This window comes from Leptidea sinapis, chromosome 39, assembly GCF_905404315.1.
Source record: "Leptidea sinapis chromosome 39, ilLepSina1.1, whole genome shotgun sequence".
NCBI lineage: Eukaryota > Metazoa > Arthropoda > Insecta > Lepidoptera > Pieridae > Leptidea > Leptidea sinapis.
In genome coordinates this window covers 1,162,808-1,184,329 of record NC_066303.1, presented here as the reverse complement: position 1 = coordinate 1,184,329, position 21,522 = coordinate 1,162,808, and the positions used below count along the sequence as shown (strand labels likewise).

At 34.3% G+C, this 21,522-nt stretch overlaps 1 protein-coding gene across 1 annotated transcript in view; it reads right to left on the bottom strand.

Annotated features, from left to right (window-relative positions):
• Window positions 1-380: 380 nt before the first annotated feature.
• Window positions 381-21,522, bottom strand: part of LOC126976077 (uncharacterized) — a 47,574-nt gene continuing 26,432 nt past the window's right edge. The window contains exons 2-5 of the mRNA XM_050824252.1: window positions 17,708-17,898; window positions 11,255-11,396; window positions 10,483-10,673; window positions 381-5,184 (exon numbers count right to left, since the gene is read on the bottom strand). Coding sequence (XP_050680209.1) covers window positions 1,348-5,184; window positions 10,483-10,673; window positions 11,255-11,396; window positions 17,708-17,782 — 4,245 coding nt within the window. The 5' untranslated portion in view covers window positions 17,783-17,898 and the 3' untranslated portion in view covers window positions 381-1,347. The remainder of the gene's footprint in view (window positions 5,185-10,482; window positions 10,674-11,254; window positions 11,397-17,707; window positions 17,899-21,522) is intronic.

Sequence of the window (21,522 nt, the reverse complement as noted above, 5' to 3'; positions counted from 1 at the left end):
GTAATTTATAAGCACCCTAAGGCGTAACATTAGAGATATGACATGTATACACCCTCAAACCATGAATAGCTTTTTGTTTATAATGATTGGGCGTGTTTTCATACAGCAATAATTTAATTTATTCCTGACACACTTTTTACACAAATTAATTAATAATATTAGGTATATTAATTGGAGTAAGACAATTATCCTAACCAGTTTCTCATTTATATTTCGTAATTAATATTATTGTCATCTCCATATACTTTTCGATGTGTGCACTCGTACCTGAAGTTGGTATGTCTGGTGCGCAACAGTGCAATCCCTTTTACTTTGCAAGATTTTATAACAAACTTTAAAGAGGTGAAATTAAATAAAATCTTGTAAAAAAGAAACAATCATCAACAATATTTACTGTATTTGAAATAATATAATACATTAATAAAATACAATTTGTATGTGATATATTTTATGTTAATAATCGCATTTCGTAATTATTTATAAAACTCTTCAACTTAGCGAACATAATATAATAAAAGTTATAATAATAAAAGTATATTTAAGTACATCAATTGGGTTCAGATTGGAACCTATAAAATTTAATTGAAAACAGATATTTCTTTAAAATGAGGTTGAAAATTCGTAGGTTGGTAATTCTTAAAATATATTGTGGATTGATTTTCTTTATGAAAACTGCTTTTTCATGATTATTTAAAAGTATGCATACGTGCGTTTAATGAATTATTTGTGGTACACTTATAGGGGAAATACTCGAAGATCTAATATAATACTACAATTCATCGTAAAATATTATAATTTTTATTTCGCACAATGTTATCGAAAACTACCATTTTACTCGAAAATATAAATAAACTTATTTTTTATAAAAAGGTATACAGTATATTCTTAGAATATATTTACGCTTTTAAAAGATTTCCACAGCTAAATTGTGTTTGGAAGACATTCATTTTAAAATAACATAAAATAATACTTCTAGGACGGAATGTTTCGAATTGTGACAAATTTTATATCTAATTTAACCCTATTCTCACAACCCATCCTTATTTCATCTCGAATATATCGAACGATTTAAAATATGAAAGTCACGTTAAAGTTATTCTGGCACACATTTAGATATTTAATATAATGTACAAAAAGTTACCAAACGGTTTTTATTGATAGTACAAACGTCACCTGATTGTTTTTGCGAAATGTCCTGTCATTTCTACCAATCCTATATGATCTTTAAAAAAGTTCTTAACGAAGTAAATGTTGGTAAAAAATTGTGGATGGCTGTACGCGTATGTATTTTCGACTTGACCTTTTGCACAAATATATTTTTTGGGTTTTCATAACCAACTATATAAATTACAATTGACCTCCGCTAGGACTTCTAGAACTGCTTTTTATAGAAGTAACAGATATGTTACCAGAACTACTGCTTAAGCCTAACGGCGGTGAACGCGGAAGCGAAAATATTTTTTCCGTCAAATTTTCTTGACTCAAAGATTTCTGCGTTGAGAATACTGGTATTTTCGACGTTACAGACCCAGCTAGGGGCTTTTTCTCAGCCTTAACCGGTATATTGCTCGGTTTAACTGATACAGACGGTTTTTGTGAAACCTGATCTGTCGTCGATCTTAATTGCATCTGATCTAATTGTGATAGCCGTCTGTTTTCCAAATCTGTGCTTGTTACTATGGTGCCTTTTGGAGATTCGTATGTAGCTGTGCGGAATTTGATATGACTGTTCCTTGGTAGATCGAAATCTGAATGGCGTTTCTTTGGCTCGGTTGTATTCGTTGTCGTTCGTTTTTTCTCAGCTAGATGTTTCGCCGAATGGTATCGTTCATTTGAAATGAAGTCATTAAGTAGTTCAATATCAAGTTCGTAAGTTAGCAACGGTTCTTGGTAAGTAGGAGTAACACGCTGTCTATTCGAAACTTTGTCTATCTCCGTTCTTTGTGTTATTTTCTCTTTCCTTGGCGTTGTAACATTAATTTCTGTGATGTGATCATTTTTGCCTTCATTAGATTCTATTTTACATTGTTGTTCTAGTTCAATGGCAGAAGGATTTATAGAATATCTCGTTTTAGTCACTTCGAGCCCATCTTCACTGCGTGTTTGGTTATCACCTAATTCTTGTATGACTCTGATTCCCATTCTTGACAATTCTTCAGGTGATTTTTGTGCCATGAAACTAGGATCATTTTGAAGTTTTTCCATTAACATTTTCGCATGTTTCTCGTCCATGTCTGTTGTGTTTAGAATTATAGTTTCAGTTCTCGTATACGATGGTTCATCGGAAGAAAAATGTATATTCGGATTTTGTCTCTTTATTTCATCTAAAACTTTTTTGTCAATAGCCTTAATATTCCCTTCTTCCAATTCCATTTCGTCAATATTTCCAGAACCTTTCATCATTCCAAATGTTACCTGTTCTATTTGTATCGGTGCTTCGGTTTTCGTTGTGATGTATTTTGTTGAAAATTGTTCAACGTTTTGTTTAATAATTTTGTTTCCAAATTCATCTTCACTGACATTTAGTGTCACCGTCTTTTGAGTAGGCTCTTGTTGCATCGTCATTGAAACATTACCAGGTTCCATGTATAGAGTTCTAATTTCTTTTTCATCATTTTTCTTTATTCCTTCAACTAAATCCGGAACTAGTCTTATGCTAGGCTCCCCAATTTCAATTGATTTTGTGTACGTTGTTTTTTGTTCAGTTGGACTTGTTTTTTCATTTGTCGTTATAGTAACTACATTGTTTCTTTGAATATCTTGCTTATTTTGACTCTCATCCCAACCAGCGCCTATTTCATGAGATCGTTTATTTATTTTTAGGCTGTTATTATTAGAACCTACTCTGATATTACTGATGTAATCGTCATAATCTCTTGTCTTCACCTCAGATGCTTTCAAATCAAAGTTGACTATATCTGGTTGATGCATTGATGATTTTAATGAATCGGTCATCGGTGCCGACGCTTCTTTGCTGCTTCCTTCCTGTCTTTGAGTATTTTGATCAATGTGGACATTAAATATAGGATTTTTAGCAAGAAGTTTTTTCATCATTTCCGATTTTGGCCGTTCTAAGCTATTAACGTAGGTGTTTCGAGACATTTTCATATCATCAGGAATGTTAGTATCATATCCCATTGTTATTTTTTCGTCGTATTTTACAGGCGATATTATATTACTTTCAGTAGTACTATTTTGTTCTTGTGTACTGTCTAATGAACTCCTACCACTTCCATCCGATGTTGACTTTGCAAATTCAGACACAAGTTTTAAATGTACCTTCATATTTTCATCCATTATTCTTCTTGCTAAATGATCCGACGTTTCATGCTCACTTTCTTGTGTTATTTCTTTTGAGTTAATTTGAGATTGTCTTACATGTATTTCTTGAGAACCGTGATGGTCAGACTCTATTGAACTTGAAGAGCCTTTAACAATAGCGTCTTCTAAATTTCCAAACTCCGATGCTTTCTTAAGCCGATTTCTTTGGAATGTATTCAATCCTTCAATCGCGGAAGTCTTCGCTATGTTGAGACTTAATCGTGGCTCCTTTGGTTTCATCACAATCCCTTTATCTGGGTCTATTTCAGGTAATGTGTCAGTCTCTGTGGTAGAGTCATAGAACGTTGTTTCAACAACAGACATTGCTTTTCTTTTCTTAGGAGATAATGTGCTTTCTTGTATGTCTGCGTCATCGGCAGAAATATCTAGGCTCTGTGCTCTCTCTAGTGTACCCGTAGATGGATTTACTGTTTTAGATCTTAGTTCAAATCTAGAAAGATCTCCTAAAGATGCTGCTTTTCGTTCACTTTCATCCAGAGTGCAAGTTTCCTCTGAGCCCGAACTAGTTGTTTCATTAAGAGGTGAACTATGTATTGTTATATCACTGTTATTAAGTTCAATAGTAGTTGATCCTTTCTCACTTTTGTCGCTATTATTCAATGACACCACAGAATGTCCATCTTGATTTGAAGATAGATTCGACTTTGAATCTGCAAAGAAATTATTCAAAGAGTCACTTTCTCTTTTAAAGGGCTTAGATACGATGTCATCAATGTCCTCTTGACTGAAGTTAATTGATTCTTCCATGCGTGACTTAATTTTATTGACTTTTGGTGTCGAGGTATTATAGTCGAGGTATGACGTCATTGATCTGTTAGATGTTACTGACGTATCGAAAAGAAGACTTGAATGATGTTTTTCATTTTTCAGAAAATCATCAACATTCTTCATTTGCTCTAATATACTATCATCACTTCGATTTCTTTCTGCTTCAGGAGGAGCAGGCGCTTTCCCTTTAGATTTTTTGGATGGTTTTGGTGCTTCTTCTGCCTTTTGCTCTTTATCTGGAAGTAGTTCCGAGGAACTCTTTCTATTGCTTCTTGCAGCTTTGGCAGCGTCAAACATATGCTGAGGTAATTCTTGAGGAATGCCATTTTCGTCTCTTTTAATTCCACTAGAGTTCATATCACTTCTAGAAAAAGAAGAAGACTGAGATATGTCAGTAATCTTAGTCGAGTCTTGGCTTATATTTGAGTCAGATTCGTTTGACTTCACTCTTGCATTTGGTATTGGGGGTGCCATTTTTTCTCTGCGTTTAGCAACAACTGGTTTTTTCAGTTCAACCTCGTTTTCAAGTTTGAAATGTGATGTTGGTGCCGGCCGTGGCGGTTCAGGTTTATCAGGTTCATCTATTGCTTTCTTCTCAAGAATAACAGCACCATTCTCAACCGTTTTCTGTTTCAGAACGCCATCATCAGGTACGTTCGGAGGAAGAACTCGAATTCCAAATTTCATTGCTTTCTTAGGATCACTTTCTCTCTTTTGCACTTCAGCCTGCTCTATATTATACGCGATACCATTTTCTGGTAGAATTATTTGTACGTCACTTTCTGCAGAATGCCGATTTTTGTTCCTTTCATTTCTTTCTGGTTTATTTTGCAATGGTACATCAGAATGTCTTGTTTTGTTTGCTAGTTTTAAATTTTTCTCGTTTTCTCTTTCCAACGTAGTTGTGGGATCTTTTTTGTCTTTTTTATTCCTTTCAAGGGTGGTTGTAGTAATGATTTTTTCAGTTAGTATTTTTTTAATCCCACCTTTGCTATGCTTTGTTTCTAGGGTTGAGTTGTTTGAGTGGTTTTCTGTAGGCTTCGGTGGATGTAGCAGTTTGCCTTCTTTTTCCAGCTGAAAAATTAAAAAAAAAATATTACTTCTAATTGATTATTTATATTAATAATTGACATAGAAATGTTTAAAGTAAATATCAGATATTTAAAATGTTAATAGCTAATATTGAGTCTTTGGACTGATAGCCGTTACCTTCACAGTTATTTTGTAGAAAAATAATTTGTGTATTAAACTTATAGCATCTTGACAATGTTATTAATATAAAAATGATGTATTATTTTTACAATGCAAGCATGTGAAGTTGTTAATAATCGACCAACTAGTACACTCTTTCCCAAAGTCGGGAGTGACATTAATGTTATGTTATCGGAGAAAATATGGTGGACATGGTTCAAAACATAGATCACTCAAGGTCATCGGCGTTCAATATCCGAAACGTTGCAAGCGTGCGTATCAATGTATAAATCTATAAACAAAGGAATACTTATAATACAAAATTGATCACATCGAACTGTGCTTATTTAATTCAAATATTTTTATTAAATATAAGATTTAAAATCACTTATTGAACGTCAAAAACTACCATACAAAATAGTGTGCGTTGATACGGACTTCTTTATGTTTCATAAAATATAATTACAATGTAATACGTAGGGTAGGAAAAATTATTCTTTAATATTATTATTTAATTTAATAATATTATAATTATTGCATACGAACGGTTGGGAATAGTTTTGAATTTGGTAATTTTTTTTAAAGTATACCTATTACTATATATATAAGTAATCATTAAAAATTAACAACTATAATACTATTTGATTCCATATTGTAATGTTTAAGTAATTATTAATATTGTAATAAGCCTTCGACATGAGTCTAAAAAATTTATTTATTAATTTATAATTCAGTTACGCTTCTGGGCAATTTATTGTAAAATTTATCACATTACATGCAAAAGAATTATTTATTTTACAAAGACAAGTAGGGGGCACCTAGCGTACTGTCCTTTCTATCTACCTGACAGAGATAGAAATAGAAATATATTTATTTACCATAGGGCACTCCCTATACAATAACACAACATATTGCAACAACGAAGTCCTTCCTTTAAAGTTAAAGTTATTATATATTTTATTTTATGAAATGCTCACATAATGCCTCTATTTATTTACGGTATGCATCTACTATACTCAATAACTCTTTTGTTTATAAGTATTAATTTACTTTTTTTGACTTACTCATGTAAGCCTTTAAGTTTTTGACATTTGAGTATTTTTGTTGCGTCACTTTGCATATATTGTAATTGAAATGATTTGTAAAACAACTAAAATGTAAATCTTGACTTAAAAGAGTGGCAAATGAGTTTCTTGCTACTTCTTCTCATTAGCTCAACCCTTTACGAAGTAGCGGTAAATTCAATAAGAAACAATATCTTTTTTTTGACATTCATAAGTGTCATTTCTGTGACCTAGATGAATAAAGTGTGTTTGAATTTGAATGGGCTTGACACCAGAATGCCTGAAGTACCTACTGTGAGCGAGATGAATGTCTGAATTAATAAAATAACTAATGTAATTAGTGTAAACCGCATTAACAAAATAAGTAAATGGAGAGAAGAACTGATAAGAAACTCCCAGCCATCTTTTAAATCGTATATTATATTTATTAATATAATATTATACAATATTAGGTTACCTTCTCAAAACCAGACAAGAAACATGCATCATTATCCTCTATATAATCCACTAAACTCAGGGCCGGATAAAACTTAATGCCGCCCCTGAGCACCGGAAAAAAATCCGCCCCAATACTAGAATTTTACTTAAACGTATAGTTTATATATTTTATTTTTCAATTGAATTTCTTGAATTATCAATTAAACCAAAAATTATTAATTAAAAGAATTAATTAATCATATTGAGCAATATTGAAAAGATTAAAAAAACATTTTTCACTTTCAAAATTTTGCCGCCTTAAAATATTTGCCGCCCTGGGCACTTGCCCCAACTGCCCCTAGTGTAAATCCACCGCTGACTATACATAAGCCTTCTTTGTCAAAAATGCTTTAATATATTTCTTAAATATGTGATCAGTGGGTATTATTATGCCAACTGTCTGGTATTTTATTGTACAATTTAACACCAAGACCTATGAAGGAGAATAGAATAAAAGAAGTAAAAATAAGAAGAAAGAAATAAAAATAAATAAAATAAAAATAAATAAATAAATAAAGGAGCCATTAACTCTAACAAACTTAATTAAACAGCACGTACAGTTTATTATTTTTTCCTTAATTGAATTAATTGAAATCACAATTTTTTCACCTACAGTAGGTATATATTCATATATTTATTGTTAGATAAGTGTGAAGATAAGATATATTATACAAACACCTACATAACTGTTAACTTCCACAGTGTTTTATAAACATTCTCCTCTTGTTACTGTTATTACAAACACATCCTTAATGTGTTTATATTAACTTTCATAACAGAGTGTTATTCAATTCCAGTTTAAGTACCTAAACTATCAACTACTACGCTATAAGTCTCATAAGACACTAGGTGATATCCCCGCGACTTCGTCCGCGTACACGCAGGCTGAGCACGTAGTAGCACATTTCAATTAAATAAAAAAACAAAGTGTGTGCTTATAAAAGGCATAAAAAGGCATAAAAGGCATTTATTTTCTCAAAATTGATTCCTTTAGAATTATTTTTGATGTCATTTCTTATACTACTAGATACTACTACCACGCAACGCACGCAACAAGTTATTCTTATTTGGCGTATTCCCCGTGCTATTTTAAATTTGTAGAAAAGACAATATTGTAATAAAGTAGGTATTAAATAAAACTATTATGTAAAATGAAAATATTATTATACCGAATAATTATATAAATAACGTGTAATTAAATATTTTTAAATTATTTTAATTCAATTATAAAGAAATATTTTTTTTTATTTTTACACATGTTTACAATTAATTATTTTATTCGTTATTTAAAGGATAAAAATTGTGTTATTAAAAATATTAATTATATATAATTATGTCTAAATATGTGTAGATCTACTCCATTTAAGCGCATTGATTACAGACAGTTTGTGTTCTGCCACAGATCGCACCCTTACTGTAAGTCGTTAAGGAGTTCCATTGATCATCATATTCGACTACGACAATAATGACGTTACGGTAGGTGACTCAAATAATATCCGGATAGCATAAAATTTTAAAGTTTCTTTGCTCCTATGAATTGAGTTCCGTTACTTTGTCATAGATCCCATAATCTAACCTAACCAAAATATCACCAAACTATTTTTGAAGTATATCCTTTGCAATAAAAAAAGAATCATCGAAATCGGTTGGCGCGATATTGAGTTGTTCGTATATTTGTCGTTTCACATACTTTTAGTAAATTTCAGACTGTTATGGTTTTTTCATGGATGCCATTTTCAGATCTGGACCAAATTGCCATGGGTCTACACGGGAAGCACCAGCTTTCAAATAAAAAAAAAATATCAAAATCGGTTCACCCAGTCGAAAGTTCCGAGGTAAAAACATACCGACGAAATGCGAACCTTCTCTTTTTTTAAAGTCGGTTAAAAATAATAAAGTCCCAGGCCCACGGGTGTCGTAAGTGGCGACTTAGGGCATTTACCAGTGGGAGGCTCCTTTGCACTGGATACCGTCTAGATTATGGGTACAAAAACGGCGCCTATTTCTGCCGTGAACCAGAAATTTGTAAACACTATTGTGTTTCGTTCTGGAGGGCGCCGTAGGTAGTGAAGCTACTCGGCAAATTAGACTTAACATCTTATGTTTCTAGATGATCAGCGCAATTGTAGTGCCGCTCAGAATTTTTGGGTTTTTCAAGAATCCTGAGCGGCACTGCATTGTGATGGGCAGGGCGTATCAATTACAATCAGCTGAACGTCCTGCTCATCACGTCCCTTATTGTAATTAAAAATTGATATAACAGGATCTTTATTATCCAAATGACTCACAACAATAAATAGTTGGAACAATTGAGTCTCGTTGTGGAAAGTTGAATTATCTTAATGATCATTATTGTTGAAGTAAACAGTTGTTTAGATGCGTACAATACTTTATGTCGTGATATAAAATAAAACTGAGCGTACACGCTGGGCAATGAAACACTCGTTGGGGTAAGTCGTAAGGGAGATTCGCATGGTTATAGTTCTGAATAAGTTAATTAATAGTTAAATAAGTTAACAGTTATATTTCGTTTTATTTACCTTGCCTTCTTATGTAAGAGAAGGAGAAAGGGTCACCTGTTAGTAAGTGATCACCACCGCCCACATTCTTTTGCAACACCAGAGGTATTAATTTATGAAGATGGAGAAATTTTGCTGCCGTTTGGTGTCAAGACACTTGGCCCGTGGCCCAGAGGCGCGGAGAATGTTCAAAGTACTATCTTCGCGCCTCAATAGGGCTACTGGAAACCCAAGCGCTGGCAGCTATTTCAATCAACAGATCAGCCTAGCTATCAAACTCGGAAATGCTATTAGTATTCGTAGTACACTTCCCCGTAATAATAGTTTTAGAATGTAAATTTTCTGCTTTTTAAAGTCGGTTGAAAATTCAGACTCGATATATGTATTTCCGAAAATATTATGCATGAAAATGTTTACAAAACAATAATTGCAAATTTTCAAAAAATAGCGACCTTCACAACGAAACTAGCTAGACTACATAAAATAAATAATAAATTAATTCATTTGTAGGTAACTGTATAGGTTTGATTTAAAAAAATTGTCTATTAATAGATTTAAACATTGAGTTACAAAGCCTATTATAGTTGAAATAATTAATGATAAGGCTGCTTGGCAGTGAAATAGATTACTCATAATTATTTATAGTAACTATCTTTTGGTATTTCTTATTTTTGGTATTGTAGAACAGCGCTTCATAAAAATAACGCAAATGTTATGTGTATTAGGGTCTTTAACCACCTTCCAAAGAATATTAGAGAGATGCCTAAAACATTAATGCATAAAAAATTAAAATTATGGCTAATAGATAAATGCTTTTATAGTTTACAGGAATTCTTTAGCCAAAAACAATGGTATTTAAATGTTATTTTTTGAGAGGTACCTACAAACCAATGTTTATTTTATGTCATATTATTGAATTAAAGCTATGTAATGTGTATTAATGACGTATAAATATAAATATTCCAATATTGACATTCAAATATTTGTATGCCGATATTTTGGCGAATTGTGCTGTACACCAATTAATTGTTAACAACTATGTTACCACGATTCATACAAATAAATCATTTCATTTCATTTCGTATCACAATAAATATTGAATAGTGCACACGAAAACTAACCGTATTAACATCGCTAGTAGATCCTGATTTCTTCATTAATGGATGGTTCACGCCCCACCCCTCGCCGCTGATCCTACCACCGTCAACGACCTCAAGTTCCACTGGGTACGGAGACGCCAACGAGAGAATAGCTACTGCATCTTCTAATGGAGTGCCGGTGAACTCTATCTTGATACTCTTGATTTTGTCTCCTGAAACATAAATAAAGCATTTTTTAATACCACGGTGGAAATTCGTCGAAAATAATACGATGCATGGTACAACTACGAGACCGTCAGTCGGTTTGCTCGTGCATCAAATGTCAGGCATCAACTTATTTCAATACAGTATTTTCGTACTTTCGACCGATAAAGAAATAGTATATTACACTACATAGGGCAGAACGTTTTAAATCAATGAAAGCTACTGTACAGGGCGCACTTTACCCTGTGGGAAAGCCTTTGCGCACTTGCTAATAAAATCTGTTCAAATTCAAACCATTCTGCTTTAAATTATTCTTAATAAAATAAAATTTAAAAGTCTTTATTTACCACAAATTTTGTCATACAAAAGATTACGTTTGTTGCTAATAATGATACTGTGTGTTTGTATGACTTTGTTTTATTTGCTGTCGAGATCAACGCCCAGAACAACGTACAATCACGAAGATCCTGACCCAGTGACCGGCCGTGCCCATCATATGGATATAATATTTTATTTCATCTACATTTTGTTGGTTTTCTGAATGCTCTTAATGAGCACAATTATTCAATTATAAGCTTGCTTAGCTCACCAGGTTGTAGTTTGGAAGCAGCTGCTGGTCCATTCCTCAGCACCGACTGGATGCTGACTCCATCCTTGGCTCCTCCCCCGCACGTCAACCCAAGGCCTGTGAAATCTCTTGCCCACAGCTTAACTCTTCTAACACGAGCTCGCTGAAACACATATTATAGATTGTGTTTTAAAAAAAGCAGTACAACTATGTAACTGAATGCAGTTTTTTTTGGAAAAGGAGGACAAACGAACGTATGGGTTCAACACAGGGAACGTACACGTTCTCTTGCAGCACTAGTGGAATCACAGGAGCGTTGCCGGCCTTTAAGGAAGATCTACAACCAAAATATGGATTGAGCTTCCTTGTGCGGTGTTTCCAGGACGATACTACATACGTACTTTAAAAAAAAACGCGTACGCTTAATTTTTATTAAACACTCAATTAAATTTATTTACCATAGGGAGTGGCTATAACATAACATATCACATCAACACTTAGTAAACATCATGAAGCTTTATCAGTTCGTAAGAGTCTATAACATGAGTAGTAGAGAGGTTTAAATCATTTGAGAATGTTACTGTCACATAATTATGAGTATTGTGGTGTATAAAAAAGTTTATTCCAAATTCAAATTTAAGACATAATCGGACTTGAACAAAAATTGAAATTAATTGCGTATCGTGGCGGGAATCGTTGATAGTTCGCTTTAACTCAAAATCAATTTTAGCTAATAATTATTGTCGGATTGTCCTACTTCCTTGATATTTTTAAGTCTTGATACCATTATTTAGCGGTCTCTAAAATGGTTGACAAAACGATAACAGCGAGAAAAATTATAGCGCTACCTGAGGAAGGGTGCAGTCAATGTTATATGTCCCAGAGGCTAATGTGTCTCATTCGACTGCCCAGAGGATTTGGCAACCATACCAGGACACTGGTTCCGTCAGTAGAACACCTGGGTCTGGAAGAAAACCAGCTCGAGATAACCGCTTCCTGGTGAACCAGGCATTGAGAAATTGCAAATCTTCTTATGTCGACTTCAAAGAGACTCTAGAGGAAGTAAGACTTAAGAGGTATGCAAACCAGCTTATGGACTGTCAGGAGGCCATCCATCATGTGGCTCTGAATAACTCCGCGAGCACAGAGTTGCTAGACTTAGCTTCGCTCGAAATTACGACTCAGGAGGACTCCTCGATGTGAAAGAGGTAAAAATTCGTCGTTTGGATTGGCCAGCTCAAAGTCCCGATCTTAACCCTATAGAGCACATTTGCAATGTTCTAAAACGAAGAGTAAGATCGGTGCAGTCCGCTCCGCAAAATAACATAGAGCTAAGGAATGTAATTGCTGCGCAGTGGAAGCTTATTAATTATCTCTATTCATAGTATTCATTGTAGCTCTACATAGATCAAGTATTGGTAATTTAAAAGAAGCAGTGCATATTATCATTATATAATATTGTAATATCTAGATAACAACTAATGAGCTAAAAACCTATAATAAAACATTTAAATACGAATAGCACACCTTAACCTTCAGTTTCACTGGCGCTATGCGCTTCATGCTACGTTCGCCCTTTCTCACTCTCTCTCAATCGCTCTCTCCCTCTTCTTGGACAAAAACGTCACACATTTTCGTGTTTCATCCATAACAATTTCACCATCATGCGCGCAAAGAAGTTTCACTTCAAAAATGTTCAAACCGTAATGAAGAAAATAACAAATGTTTCACAATTATAAAAGATATGGAAGTACCAGGATAACATACATTGCGAAAAGCTTAGCTCACGTATCTTTACGCTAGTTATCGTAAAGTTGCTTAATGCAGTCGCAATGTTTACCGGCTACAAGTACTCGTACAGGCTGATGTCATCGCCTTGGGTTTAATCACAAAAAGTACACGAGATAAACGGGAAAAAATGGCTTTATGACTCCTATGTTGTTCTGTAGCCTTGGTATCTAATGATATAGATTTAACAAATTATTTACATTTTTTAGAATTCCGTCTTACTCTAAATAAACCTATAAAAAGGGCATGTGGCAACTAATAAATGAATAATATATGTATATAATAATAATCATAGTTAGTTCTTGACTGAAACTAAACAGCTAAACCGATTGGAATACTTATTTTATTATTGTGTTTGTCTTCTTTGTTTTAGATACATCAACAGTGTTCTATGCGGTGAATAATCTCAGCAGTAACAAATTTCTTAGTTTCTGAAGACCTTGTTTATTCACGAAGCCATTTAAAGCAGAGTTGATGAAAATACACTCGTCATTGGCGAAATCTAAAAGGATAAAGCCATCAAGCCAAACAATAATAATAATAATACCACCATTTCAGAAAAGGTTAAGCTTACCTTTGAAACCCAAGCGCTGGCAACTATTTCGATCAACGGATCAGCATCATGGTACACTTCCCCGTAGCAATAGATTTAATTTAATGTAATTATAGTATTGTAAATATAGTAATAAGATTTGGTTTGTATGCATAAAAACTATAGATATTTAAATATTATAAAAAAATAGAGGCCCGCCGGCGTAGGCCACTAACCACTTAACTATAAGAGCTATCAAATAAAAATAAGCAAAATTGAAGTGTTATGACCTATCATAGGACATACCACAGCTTACATATTATGTTGTTAAATATATTAATTAATTATAGTATGATTTGTTTTAGACGAAAATTGCCACAGATAATTAAGGCGACACTAAATGCCAGCGACCTTGAGCGATATGAGTTCACGGCTTCCGGCCCGCCATCTATGTAACCAAGCCAATATTTTCAAAATTCTTGGGTGGAAACCATATGCTTACAATCCTAGTTATTCATTACTAATCTGAATAAATATACCTACACAAAAATGTAAAGCTATAAGAATAACTTTTCTGAGAGTTGTACTAAAAAAATGCGCCATGTCAAAAAACTTGTTTAACTGCAAGGAAAAGTGGTAGTTCAAAAAGGCTCTGCAGTGAAAACTATAACCAACAGACTTAAGTATATATGGAACAGGATTAAGTAGTGAAATCGAAATGTCGAAATGCTATATTTTCAACAAAAAACTTGTCTAAAAACACCTTGTTTACATGTTTTCTGCTCACTCTTCGCCTTAACAGGTATAGGTATCAACACTATACTTGAGTCTAGACAATCAAAGTGAGCGAGAGAGAAGAACGGAGACTCTTTTACGAAGATACAGCAAGGTAGGAAAGTTTTTTTTCTATTATTCCTACTGTGGTTTCCATCGAAAATACACCACAATAATTGTTATTAATAAATTAATAAGTTGAATAAAATAATATTACTATTTTTTTTTTGAATTTGCAGCTGGTCTGGTCTGGCGGGTACCCTAAAATATGGTCGGAAGCGATGGCTGGTCCATCTGTCATACTCGTGGACGGGCGTTTGGATAGCAAGGCTGATCCGTTGACCGAAGTAGCTGCCAGCGCATGTGTTTCAGTAGCCCTATTGAGGCGCGTAGATAGTAATTTGTACATTCTCCGCGCCTCTGGGCCCCACGGGCCAAGTGCGTGACACCAAACGGCACAAAGATGTAAGACTCACTGAGACTTACATAATATTTGCGACGCTTGATGTCTTCGGCAATCAAAGCAGCAGCGCCAGCATCAACTGACGTAACTTGGATATGAGAAGAAGCCAGTGTGTTTAATATTGTTTCTTATAAATATGTTGAATATTTATAAAAGTAGGAATTAAAAAATAAGATATCAAGAAAGAGTATCACTTATTACTCTTAATATTATTATCACCTTTTCTCACAAAAAAAAACGTGTGCGTCTCAGGACGCCCGAAGTGATAGCTTAAACTAATCTAAGTTGAACTATTTAATATAGAAATTGCTTAACTTGAGAAAAGCTGAGGGTTATAACTGAAATTTTATGTATATTTTAAACGACAATGAAAGGAATTAGGAAAGGTTATTTATTCATTAAATCTTTAATTGATTAAATTTTATTGTAAAAATATATTTTAATCTTAGTGACTATTCTTGAATAGGATGTTCATTCGAATTTTGTGTATATACATCACTAGTATCATTATTCAATCCTATAAAACTAACGATTGGTTAGAGTGAGAAAAGAGGAGCCTGCCTACCGCTGCCGTATGCGTGAGAGAAAGAGAAAGCCGAACAGACTGGCGCCATAACGCGTTACGTTACGAAGCAGTTTACTCTCCTTTAAGAAGTTATACTTTTAAAAACAAATTTATCCATTTAACACTCAAATTATTATCCAAATCAAATCCCGAATTAATAAATTCATTGAGCGTGTATCATGACTTCAATCTCTATTAATTAGTCACCATGTTAGATAAATTGAAATCTCAATTAACTAATATGTTTGACCCTAATGTGTTATAACTAGATTTAAAAGAGCAAATTAACCCCATTGCTAAGTGATAACAAATGATTAAGGAAAATACCGTCGTCTTAGATTTATATCATGGAGTCAAAAATATGCTATGGATTCTACATTATAATAGCAGGGGTGAATATTGGGTGAAAATATCATAGAATAAATAATATTTCATTGTTATTTTTTTTTTATTAATATTTGATCGATGCGTCAGTTAAAGCAGCATCTGACTGCAAAGAACAGGCATATCGACCTTGGGTTGCGGCGCTGGGCTCAAAGGATCCGAACTGCAGTTCTAAAGAGGAAAAATAACCGTGCCTCCACATTTTTAAGCGGCAAAACGCCCGTGCGAAATCGAAGCACGTCGTCAAAATCGGCGATCAGCTTTCCAGTTACCTGACTAGAACACGCAAGTAACTTCAACAAGCCCTCCCTGCCGCTGTTGCACATGAGGAATGACACCCTGGCCCATACGGCGAAAGAGAAAACCGATCTTCTGTGCGCCATTTTGCTTCTCGATTCTTGACGACAACGGAAAAACACCGCCGAACATCCCGCGGTGACAGAACTAGAGTTCTATCACCGCGGCAGATAGAGTTCTATCAGGCATAGATGCCTGAAGTAAGTTTAGGCAGAAGACTGTTAGGCGAGCTCTGTTTTCGTTGGACGTAAAAAAGTCGAGCAGGCCGGATGGCATTTCTCCAATCGTGCTTAGATCGGGTGTCCCTAAGTTGACCACTCATATTCAAAAGGCGTAGTGGAATATCCCCATATCCATCCAATCCAAAAAAAGACAGTCCGGATCCGGCAAACTACAGGCCTATAGCTATAACCCTGCTCCCCAAAATCATGGAGAGCATAATTAACCGCCACCTCTTGGTATACCTCACCAGTTGATCAACAACCAACAGTACGCAAGTCTTGGTCGGTCGGCAGGAGATGATGGTCGGCTGGTATACCTAACACAAAGATAGGCAGCGGCTATCGAAAGCAAGGGAGAAGGCCGGGGCGATAGCCTGGATATAGCGAAGGCCTTTGACCGTGTATGGCACAAGGCGCTTCTCTCAAAACTTCCATCATTTGGGCTTCCCGAGAGATTATACAAATGGATACAACTTCCTCACTGGGCGCAGGATACACGTCGTTGTTGAAGGTTATTGCTCGAACCTGAAGCCCGTGAACGGTGGAATGCCGTAAGGCTGTGTGCTATCTCGATATTATTATTGATAAATAAACTACGATTTATTTTTTCTGTATTAAATAGATTGATGGCAGGTGTTGTGTTGTGATGCTGATTATTCTTATTATAATCATGAAAAATTAATGAAAGAATATAGGTTACGTAAAAAAGTATTTATTTTTCTGGCTTTACTATTATAGAAACAACAAAAACTACAGAACTATTAACAACAAAAGTCAAACTGTAATGTTGAAAACTTTAAAAACAAAGCAGTGATAGTATGAAAATATCACGACCTAAACCTAACGGTAATGAAACTGTACACTGTACTGTCGCAACAGGACGAGCGCGAGGGGGTTAAACGGGAACGGGAGGGGGGCACTATGTACGCCGTATATCATTTGACTGAGAACCTTTAATTACTAACTTCTGCGCATGCGCACTCCAACATATCCTTCTCGGGCCTACAGTCTCATTTCTCAAATATCAAGATATGGTATTGAGTACTAAACCAGTTATGTGGCAAGAGTCGCCGATTGCGTTCTGCGTTATTCAAATCGACATTCCTGACTTACACGTAACAGATTTATCTCAGCACGCCTTTAGTTATAAGCTAATTACTATAAAATTAAACACTCGTATATATCATGTCGACGTTTTTGTTGGTTATACGAGAATTATTACATAGGCTAAGCAATTTTATTATTATATGATTTAAAAAGATGTCCTGGGAGTTTCTTATGAGTTTTTCTCCCCATGTCAAAGCCTCTTTACGAATGATGTATCTTCATGGCGTTTACCAAGTGTTGTTGCAATATGTTGTGTTATTGTCTGTATGGTTATTAAATTAATTGGTATGTTATGGTAAATAATTATGATAACTATATTTTGAAACGAATCTTTATTTCTTACCTGTATGAAAGAGTCGTCTTTACTCTGCTCAGGCTTTATAAACTCGGCTTGTAAAGCGTGGGTCTTGCCCCCCATAGGCAGGGTTGGTGCGTCGTGTTGCCAACCCTTTTCCTCTTGTTTAAAGCCGGGGTTGTCAAATGCGAACTCATCTTTAACAGATTCTGGGTCAGTGCTGAACACTAAGTGTTTGCCTGAAACAAAAAAATATTCTTTTTAATATATAGGTATATTAAACGAAGCGTTAATGTCACTTAAAACAGTTTATATCAAGTTACAATAAATACAGTTTTATTAGTTGTTTGTTTGAAGTTTAACGTGAGGATTATGAGGATTGGGGGCGTAGTCTCCAAAAAAGCAGGTTTCGAAAACTGCATCGTCTATATAATTTGGTAGTTACATATTAAAATAATTGTCCATAATCCCAGTAGTAAGGAAAATCATTAAAAAATAATAAATTGATTGTAATATACAGTTTAATTTTAAGATGTTAAAGTGAAAACTTCTTTAGAAGCACTAAGGAGTAATTGGCAACTGAGATAGAGCGCAGTCCCTGTTCCAACTTGCGCCAATAATTCTTATCATCCTTTTCATTATTATTATTATTATCTTTATCTGTCATCATTGCACTGCCACAGATTGTCCCTATCATTATAAGATCGATTAAATTGCAAAATGCATCACTAATAAAGTCTACGTGTCAAAGATATCACTAATATCATAGTTATATGTTTTCCGGATCTGCTACAACATCGTTAATTAGTAACTTTCAATTTTATCCGCTAACAGATAGTACACACGCCACTGCACGGCTCAATGTTGTGTCTATATAGCATAAGAGCTGCTGAATTAATAAAAATACAAAATATTATTTAAATAAAAATGTCAACAATGATGGAATAGGAACAGACATAGATTGATAATCTTGTTACGACTTCTGATATAATTCCACGGCTTCTTCTATTCTCATCAAACATTCAGACAAGCTCTATTATTATTTATATTCACTTATGATAATTCACTTATGTTTTATACATTTGTCCAGATTATGTACTTTCACCCAAGCTCTGTATTATATTTTAAAGATTTTTCTTGCTATAAATAGATTTAACAGGTAAGTATAAACAATTTGTTAGTGTGATATCCCTTACTTCTGGGATTAATAATAGAAATTAAATTATTTATTATATTAACCAATTAATTTATGAACAATGTGGGACTCGAACCCCGCCTTTCTTGGTTGACCAACCACATGAGTGACGCATGGATCGTAAATTTTGGTATGTCTTGTTGAACTCTCAAGCTGTGGCTGCATCTACATGATATACTTTACAGTTGATAACCTGCTCAACCCCAATATTTGCATATGAGAAAATTGACTTGAGATGTCGCTGTTTCAAATCTAAACAATTTGTTATTTTTAGTAATCACCGCCATTCATGTTAATTTGAACTTCAAGAATAACAACAAGTTGGTTTTAGCAACTTGCCGGCCTTAAAGGCACTGGCTGGCGAGAGGCGAGAACGGGGCCGTGGCGGGAATACACCGATTCCACATATAACAATAAATGTTACTAGAATTAGATTAATTAGATTGTATAAAAATACGCATTTATTTTCATACTTTTTAGTGCATATTATATCTATTGTTTTGGATTTGGAGTCAGTTGTTAATTCTTTTTAACGATCTGACACAACATCATATTAACTTAAAAACACCAGTAAACATTTTTTAAGAAGGGAGTAAAATAGAGCAAAACTTTTATTCTAATTTCAAATAACTGTTTTATAATTTTTTTATTTATGTGAGATAAAGAAGAATTATTTTGCTAATTATTGTACCACGTAAAATACAATCATAAATATACGCAGTTGCAGAAACCTCCTGCTAGCCTAAGAAATATATATTTACAAGAGGGAGGCTTTTGCACAGGATGCCGATCTAGATTATGGGTTGGTACCGTTGTGGTAACGGCGCCTATTTCTACCGTGAAGCAGTAATATGTAAACATTACTATGTTTTGGTCTGAAGGGCTTAACATCTTACGTCTCAAGCGCAATTGTAGTGCCGTAATCGTGAGCGGCACTCCATTGTTATGGGCAGGGCATATCAATTTCCATCTCGTCTCGTCCCTTATCCCGCCCTCGTTCTGTTCTGTCTGACATGCTTTCTTTTATTCTTCCGCTCGTATAATGTACTAGTTACGTGTTAACACAAATGTGAATAATATCAGCAGCTCTTAGACTAAGGAGACAGCTGTCAAGTAGGTCGTTGCTTTCACGACATCTCTTCATTTTTTGCTTAACCTTACAATCTTATTAACTTTCCCATACATGTTGGATTGTAAAGACGTACATGATCTGTTTCTGCATTGCCTATTATGCGAGTTGTGGGCAAAGATGTTCTATACACATAAATGAATTCGCAGTCTGATAGCGGAACGCCAAAAGTGTGCTCAAAAACAGTACACTGTTTTTGTGCTTACAAGCTCACTTTTCTCCTTTCGTGTGTCAACTATCACTGTTCGAATCAGGTTCTAAATTCAACATACGTAAACTAAACTTAATAAATGTTTTACATTGCTGTTTATTGACCAAGAATATTACAACTGAAGTACACGCGGCAATTGAAAAACTTAATTTGAATCAAACTACTTGAGATTGTGGCCCAGAATGGATAAGAAAAGCGAGAGAGAGAGAACGATGGAAGTCTTTGGAGGAGGCTTATGTCGAAGGACAAGCTGTTAAAAAAATAGTAAGCAATTAGTTAAGGATATATATTTAAAAAATGTTATTATTAGTAACAGCAATAAAGGCTTATTTTATTTTTTTACTTGGGATTGACTTTAATTACAGCCCCCTTGAAGAGAGAGGTATTTGATTTATCCATCGGCGTTCATTCCACGGTCAAATCATACTGAATGGTGACCATATCAAGAAAATAGAAATGGAGCTTTTATTGAAAGAATTTATTTGAAGTAATTTACATAATAGGTATACACCGTTATTATAAAGATTCCAAAATGAATCCGGTTTAGCAATATGTTATGTACTCACTACTTCATACTAAAATACGCCTATATATAGTACAGATACAATACAATATGATTTATATCTATATCTAGTGTCAGCATTGGAATATAATAATATGGTAACACTGTTAAATGCAGACGAATTCGCGGGTAACTAGCGCTAATATATACAGTAATATCTATTCATATTTTCAAACATTTTTTTTATACGTATTCTATACCTATCCAGTCTAGTACATAATAAATCTGACAGAATATTAACAATGGGCCGGCCAGCTTTTTTTTTAATAATTTTGTAATTAATACAAGTGGCGCTTAATATAATGTCATGTCACACAATATGTCTCAGAGAAGTGTCAAACAGGTACGTGGGGGAGTCCTGAGTCCTGAAAAAGGTACCAACATCCAATCAATCAAAAATATTTTATCTCGTAGGTAAATTACATTACACTTGGAATTTTTTTTGTCTATAATACAGCTCATGGGGAAGACACATTTCCCCAAGAAAGAACGATCAAGAAGATTGCTCTTTTCGAACAGATTGTTACAAATTCTTAGTTCCTCCGGGATACTTCATGCTTGAAATTTGTTAATAATTTGCGATATAGTTTGGATTTTTTTTTATGAAAATAAGGGACGAGACGATCAGGACGTTCAGCTGATGGTAATTGATACGCCCTGTCCATTACAATGCAGTGCCGCTCAGGATTCTTGAAAAAACCAAAAATTCTGAGCGGCACTACAATTGCGCTCGTCACCTTGAGACATTAGAAGTTAAGTCTCATTT